This window comes from Accipiter gentilis, chromosome 28 (genome assembly GCF_929443795.1).
Source record: "Accipiter gentilis chromosome 28, bAccGen1.1, whole genome shotgun sequence".
In the NCBI taxonomy this organism is placed as follows: Eukaryota; Metazoa; Chordata; class Aves; order Accipitriformes; family Accipitridae; genus Astur; species Astur gentilis.
This window is the reverse complement of record NC_064907.1, coordinates 7,736,913-7,744,002: the sequence shown is the minus strand read 5'-3', so window position 1 is coordinate 7,744,002 and position 7,090 is coordinate 7,736,913. Positions and strand designations below refer to the sequence as shown.

Genomic DNA, 7,090 nt, shown 5'->3' with positions numbered 1-7,090 from the left:
GACCATGCAGCCAACAGCCTTCTCACCTTTCTGACATAAGCCAGGCTGGGGCTGGGGGTCTGATTAAGATACAGACTATGCTGTTGTACATAGAAAGAAAGTGAAGCCAGGGTCTTGGAGTATTTGCAAAAATAAACACCATCAGCCAAGCCCACCCTGCAAAAAAATCATAAGCAGCCTCATAAAGGCCCTTTACAGTCCCTGTTGGACATGATGTAAGTGTTGAGTGGCCTGAGCAGCCCCTCCTCAGTCCCTGCCTGCCTGCTCTGGAAAATCCACACGCACCCAGCTGGGCACACTCCCTCCCTCCTGAGGGTCTGCTGCTGCAGGGGAAGGGACAGTGGTGTGTTTTCAAACTGGCATCAATACTTGCTCCATGTTCTTCAAAACCCACCTGGACTACACTACTACAGTTGTGTGCCACAGGAACACTGCAGTCACAAGAGAGGCATCAGGTGGAAAACAAAAGACAGAGTGATATGATTATGACTTTCTGGAAGGGAGCCTTAAGGGCATTAGCCAACTTCATTAAAATTGTATTCATGCTCCTCTAAACTAGGGTCAGACACTTATTATAGGGCCTAACTACCTGTGCACGTTGTGGACTGTAGCAGGTAACCAAGAAACTTGTGCTCTTAAGCAGCAACCTAAACACATCAGGGAAAAAAGTGGGTACGGCCACTGTTACAAAGCAACTTGAGAAAGCTAAAGAAACTAAGCACATACCTATAGGCAGAATTTTTTTTTTTTTTTTTTTTTTTTTTTTAAATTTGACAGGGTGATTCAAAACTATGAAAAGAATGGGATATTTTAAGATTCAGGAGAGTTATCTAGAAATATTTCTGGAGCAGTAATCCTTAAGGGAAGCATGCATGCCATTAGAAGTTTTGTACTGTAACACATATGAAATTGCATTTCTCAATCATCTTTCAGGGATCCCTTGGAAGTTTTCCACAGAAACCCTCCCTCTCTCCCCCTCTACTTCCTAGTCCATAAGTTAAAAATCAGCATTCTAAAAATAGTTTTTCTCCTGATTGGGTGTTTTGGTTTTCTCCCTGTAGTTTCTATAGGGGCCTTCTCGAAAGGAGAATACAGAAGTGCAGTTTGGTGCTGAAGATTATATTCTGTTCTATTATTTCATTTGACCCTCTTCAGTTACTGTATCTTACATAAACAAAACAAAAAACCTCCTTTGAAGAGGAAGATACCCTCTGTCACTTAGTGTGTTTAACAGTATATCTTTTTAAATATTTTTACCCTGAAACGACCACCATCTGGAAATCGTTAGCATGGGAAAAAAATAAAAAACCCATCTAAGTTCACAAGACTTGTTGCCTGCAGTGCTTGAACAAGAAGATTAGTATCTCCATTCATTTATTTTTTTATTCTACCCACACACAATGTTAAGTCATTTTTAAATCCAAACAGTTTGGAAAGCTCCTGCTGTTGCTTGTGTGCTAATGCCTAAACTGAGGTTATCATGTTTGCCTTGCAGTAACAAATGTCAATTTGCACTCCATAAAGCATTGTACACGGTTTCTAGCTGTGTTTGTAGATGGCTGTAGGACATCAGCTGTAGCAAGGAAAGTACAGACAGCTGAATCTCTAGTCTTAGCAGGCACAGGAAAAAAAAAATTGATTCCTACCCACTTGAAATTCAAATGCATTGGTAAGACTTTTTTTTTTTTTTTTTTTTTTTTTTACCAAACCCAAGAGCTTATGGGTGGGTTTTTTTGAATTGCTACTGTGTTCTTTTCCAGTTGCCCTTATGAGCATTCAGAGTGCACGCAGCCCACAGCATGGGCCTCAGGAGTGAAGTTTGCTCAGGTCTTGAAAACAATCTTGTTCCCAGGGCAGTCACTATGCAGGCATACATTACAGACATGAATGGCATGTTTCATTAAAATATCATTTCTGTGCAGCAAGGTTGCAGCCTCAGATTTTAGCTGCTTTTGTATTTCCCTTTTAATAACTCCAGCAGTATCTGTGGTTAACATTATAACTTTTCTAGTACCTTGAAGTTATAAAAAACAGACCTTAATGTTTTTTTCTGTATGATTCCACTTGGCTATGTTAAAATCACAACTGCCCCAGTACTCTATTTTACACAATACTCACAAAAAAAAAAAAAAAAAAGACCTCAACAGCAAGGGCAATTTCAGCCTTCATCCCACACTTATGTTCAGTGTCCATTCAGTTTTGATTGGTTTTATATTTGAAGATGGGACACAGTGCTTGGTCTTACAAGGGGCTGAGTGCTGTGGACCCAATCTAACAAGTTACTTCAGCAGAGCACATATGTATTGCAAGTGCTTTGAAGCCAGAGCACTAAGCACCTTCCAGGATCTAGTTGGTAGTCTATGGCAGACACAGAGGTAGCCTCAGAATGTTTTCTTTTCTCTGGTGGATATTTTTTTATATTAAAGAACACAAGTCAATATCGTAATTCAGAAATGAGGATACTTTTACAAACAAGTAGCATCTCTGCCTTCCCTTTTTACAGTGGCATACATTGGAAGAACTATAAATTTACGTACCACAGCAGGGCATCCTCCATTGTAAAAAGTATGTACCTGTCTCCAATCAATAGGCATTTGCTCAAACAACTATTAGCTCTTCAAACAGCAGCTGTATTGGAAGTAGCTGCAGTTATCTCAGTTGCTTATGTCAGTCAGAGCAAAGTTCTTCTGTTTGCTTCTTTTCTAATCCTTGTTCCTTGCACTTCAAGAAACAATAGGTTGAATCCAAAGCTTCTAGTCACACCAAAGCAACTGCACAAGCAGCATAACTTATTTATTTGAGCACCTAACTCCTAGTTTATTGTTTCAAGACTTTTTGAAAACTGTCTTTGGTGGTTAATCCTACTGGCTTCAACACCTGGTAGAAGGGCAAGTCTATTACTATTACTCAAAGATGAAGTTTTCCCAGTCCACAGAACTTCTCTCTAGGTTCAGCAGGCCAGTTTAAACTGGTTTGTAATGATGTTCTTTACCTGCAACTGACCTTCTCCCCGTGTAACTTTTTTGGCTGGATCTGTCACTCAGCCTGTTAGACACCACAGCCTAATGTCAATAAATGCTGGAGGGAATCAACACTTACACCCCAGCTACTACATTACAAACCAAAGAAAGTTGGCTGTCAGACATAAAGTTGCTCCAGCCAAGAATCTGTAGTGCTTTTTTCTTCATCTACCAAGTATCACACAAGACAGGAAGACAGAGGAGCCAACGAAGCAAAATATTAGCCCAGCTCCTAGACTGGCAAGAGAGCTTGAACATAGCAAGACTTCCCCTTGCTGCCCCACCCCAGGGTTCCCACAGCTGTTCAACGTTGCTGTGTGGTGCTCCTGCCAAACAGGTGTCTCTGCCTCCCTGAGGGCTGGTAACGAATGACTATTTGAGTTCAGTTTGTGCAATGGAAACTGTTTCCATTACAAGCAAAAGTGAAATCTATCCAAGCAACTGATTCTGGGATCCCAAAGCCCACATGTTTTCATAACCTATACTGACATAGCCTTAGCCTTTCCACTGAGTCAGTCAGGTCAATGATTTCTTTGTTCCTCAGCTCATGAAACATGAGTTGGCAAACACCACCTTCGCTAAGGCAGGTACCCCTCTAAACCCCCTGGTTTAGAGGCTTGAACCCAGGTCTGCTCAGAGCTTTAAGTTCAAGAGATTATTAGTGCAAGAGAACCACTGCAAAAAGCTTACACACACATTCCTTCCTTATGCATAATTTAAATACTGTCAACACTTCTTTCTTCGCAGTCTAGTAATTCCTACATTAATCATTCTGCAAATCAGTTTGGTACTGAACAGAATTGCATCATATTGTAACAATTTGACTACCCTAAGCTGAGGGTGCCAGAGGTTGATTAATTAACTGCACACTGTGACAAATTTTTAAGCGACCTGGTGTTTTAAGTTGGTCATGCACGATCAGAACATTTACAACTTTCCAATACACTCCTCACATATAAGACCAAGAAAGACAGCTTGAGCTATACTTTGAGCCTCATGGCAAGTGTTCCTTTAATACATATTTAGAACCAAGTCTGTATGTTAAGATGAATCACCATCTCACTACATGACAGTTTTGACATTTTCTAGAGACACTGGTATACCTCTTAATGACAAGGTACATGATATAGCTCTATCCATCCTTGAAAGAAGGCCCACTGAAGTCCTTCAGGGGAACCGACAAGCAGATGCCTGTAGGGGATGGATATGACAGTCTATCTACAGAGACCAGACTAGCACTATTCAGAAGTAAGAACAGACTCTTTGACACTTGATTAAACTACAGGTCAAGTGATGCTATATGCATTTAGGTTATGCAGAGTAGCAATCAGTTTTGCTTATTTAAACAAGTAGTTATATCACAGATGCTCATAGTGTTTTCTGTAACAGCTGATAGCAATTTATCCAGGTGTTAAACTTCACACTGCATTTGAACCCTGCTCTAGCACTAGTACAGTCTGCTTAATCTTGCAGCTCAGATATCTAGCTTAATGAGCCATTTATAGGTATGGTTTTGCTCCTTTGTGACCAGACTTAAGCTTTGTTATTGCATTAAAAAATTCAGAGTGGCTGTGCAAGCAATGCTTCATTTAAGAGGCATCAAGCTCAAATTCTCAGAATTATTCTAGGACCTTCTCCTAGACAGACTTTTACAGCCTTTCCCCAGATTAACACTAACATTCAACTCAATACTTAAAAGCTCCTTTATTTTAGGCTTAGGTTTTAAGGACACCTTAAAAATCAGTTACATAACAAAGATTGATATTGCAAAAAAGCAGAGGTGTAGTTCCAAAAAACCCCATAGTGTCTTCAAATACAAAAATATATATCCAAGTTATTATCTAGGAAAAGTGTGCCACCATAGTCTGCCTTAAGCTGGTCCTGCCAGCTTTTGGGTCATTACTCCCCACCACAGAGCTCAAGAGCTCATATTGGAAGGAGCATCTCCGAGGTTCATGTCACAGGCATGATTCATAGCAAACTGCTTTGCTGCAGCACATGGACCCAACCTTAAGTTTCTTGAAGGCATTCCATAGTTTTCCCTTGAGCAGTGGGTAAAAAGCATCCAAACATCTCCTGGGAAGCATATGTCATATACACAAAGCCATCTTCATCTTTGTAGTCCCTGTACACTTCTGCCATTGTCAAGGACATACTGGCTAGGCTTTTGTTGTTCACCAGCAGGTAGAAAGCTTGTGTAGCAGTTAGAGCCATCCTGCTTCTAATTGGAGAAAGGAGGAGAAATAGAGGATTAAGCATTAGCAAATGTAAGAAGGCTTCAACTTTAGTCTATGAAATGTATTTAGCAGAACAGTTGCATGAACTATGTACAAGAAATGCTGTGTAAAGTCATTATGCGGTTTAACATCTTCATCAGCAGGAAGTTAACTGTATGTTTGGAAGCTGAAAGGCTTGTGCTCTGAGGAAAGGCTTACATTGTTAGACCATGAGTGCTACTGATCCCGGGCTTTGAGTTCCCAATTACCAGGGAGAAGTGCTGAGTAGAAACCAAAAGCTTCTGCAGTACAGCTGTAGTAAAGGATTCCAGCATGGTCCATTATACTTGTTAGAAAGCCTACCTTCAAAAGAAGAGTCCTTTTCAGAGACAAAACATATGAGGATCAGGCCCTAAGTTGTCCAAGAGACAAAAGTATCTTTTACAGAGGTTCTCCAGACTCCAGATCTCCAGAAAGATCTTTCCCATACTCGAAAAAGCATGCTGGAAAGCACACAGCTTTTATACTTTGTCAGAGAACACGACTAAACACTTTGGGAGACTTCTTCCTTGTAGTGTTTTACAGAGAATAGTATAGAAGCACATTTCATGCCACTCATCACCTAAGAGTTGCTTTGAACTTGAACAAATTCAGCAAGGTGCAGGAAGAGAGGGAGGCAGTAACAGCTACAAGCAGAACAGAACCATAGAGCCCCAGTACCAAGTTCATTGAGCAGGATGCAAGCAGAAAGGAGCCTGACACAGCCTTTACTCGCTACAGTTGGGGGAAGAGAGAAGAAGACTTTATGCATCCAAAAAGCACAGACCACACTTTTTCCCCAAATGAACCTGCAAAACCACCTGTTGATTTTCTTTAAACCCTTGCAAGAGAGGGAAGCCATTACTAATACCTTTATCCTCCTCCCCACCACAGAAAGCAAGATGTTCCAGCACAGCACTACAAAATACCGGCTTAGAGAGCAGCAGCAAGCCCCGGCTGCAGCACGGACCCACAGGCGCTCTACTGCCTACCTGATGATGGTGATGAACTGTGTCATGGTCAGCTCCTCGGGAACGAGAAACTTGGTTTTGTCCAAGAGAGGAAGGTATTTCTCTTTATGGTATCTCTCAACAATTACCTGTTTCAATCAGAGTCACACTTAGCAAAGCCTAAACCACCCAGGGTCTGGAACATCCTTCCCCCCCCCCCCGCCGCTTTAGAGAGGATCCCAACGCTTCTTTTTAAACAGCGGCAATAACCTCCGAGAACAGAACAGCGATTTACCGGGATTTTTGTGGGGAACTTCGCCCGGATTCCTGCTACTTCTTCCAGCCGGGTGGCTACGCGGAAGAGAGGAGAAGCGTTACGCGTGCGCGCAACCCGCCGCCACCGCCGCCGCGCAGCCCCTCCGCGCACCCGCCGTCCCTACCGAAACTCTTCCTCAGCTTGAACGGCCTGGCCGCCGGCCCCCCGGGCATCGACGGCGGCATCATCATCATCATCAGCTGCTGCTGCTGCTGCTGCTGCTGCTGCTTCTTCTTCTTCTTCTGCTGCTGCTGCTGCTGCTGCTGCTGCTGCTGCTGCTGCTGCTGCTGCTGCTGCATCCTCCTCTTCCTCCTCCCCCTCCTCCCCGCTCAGGCTGCCGCCGCCGCCGCCCCCCGCCTCTTATGGGGGCCGGCGCGGGTCCCGCCCCGCCCCGCCTGCCCCCCCCCCCCGCCCCCCCAAGTCGGTCCTAGCGGCATCCTTTCTACTCTTTGCTTTCTTTGATGAAAGTTATCCCAACCGCGAGGCGTTTTGCATGTAAGACGGCGTAAAGCTTCAGTGAGAGGTCTTTGCATCCCTGCGGGGTTGGTT

General features: G+C 43.3%; 1 protein-coding gene across 1 annotated transcript; it reads right to left on the bottom strand.

Annotated features, from left to right (window-relative positions):
- Positions 1-4,678: 4,678 nt before the first annotated feature.
- MAP1LC3C (microtubule associated protein 1 light chain 3 gamma) lies at positions 4,679-6,814 on the bottom strand. The gene is made up of 4 exons (XM_049830724.1): positions 6,666-6,814; positions 6,521-6,576; positions 6,268-6,374; positions 4,679-5,241 (listed from the first exon to the last, which is right to left on the bottom strand). The coding sequence occupies exons 1-4, from the start codon at positions 6,736-6,738 to the stop codon at positions 5,031-5,033; spliced, it is 447 nt and encodes a 148-aa protein (XP_049686681.1). The 5' UTR covers positions 6,739-6,814; the 3' UTR covers positions 4,679-5,030.
- Positions 6,815-7,090: the final 276 nt, after the last annotated feature.

Excerpts from the sequence above, each read along its gene's own strand:
- MAP1LC3C (XM_049830724.1), bottom strand. The coding sequence starts at position 6,738 with ATGATGATGATGATGCCGCCGTCGATGCCCGGGGGGCCGGCGGCCAGG. Across the intron at positions 6,577-6,665 it reads CAAGCTGAGGAAGAGTTTCG|CCACCCGGCTGGAAGAAGTA; the intron begins GTAGGGACGGCG and ends TCTTCCGCGTAG. Across the intron at positions 5,242-6,267 it reads CAGTTCATCACCATCATCAG|AAGCAGGATGGCTCTAACTG; the intron begins GTAGGCAGTAGA and ends TTCTCCAATTAG.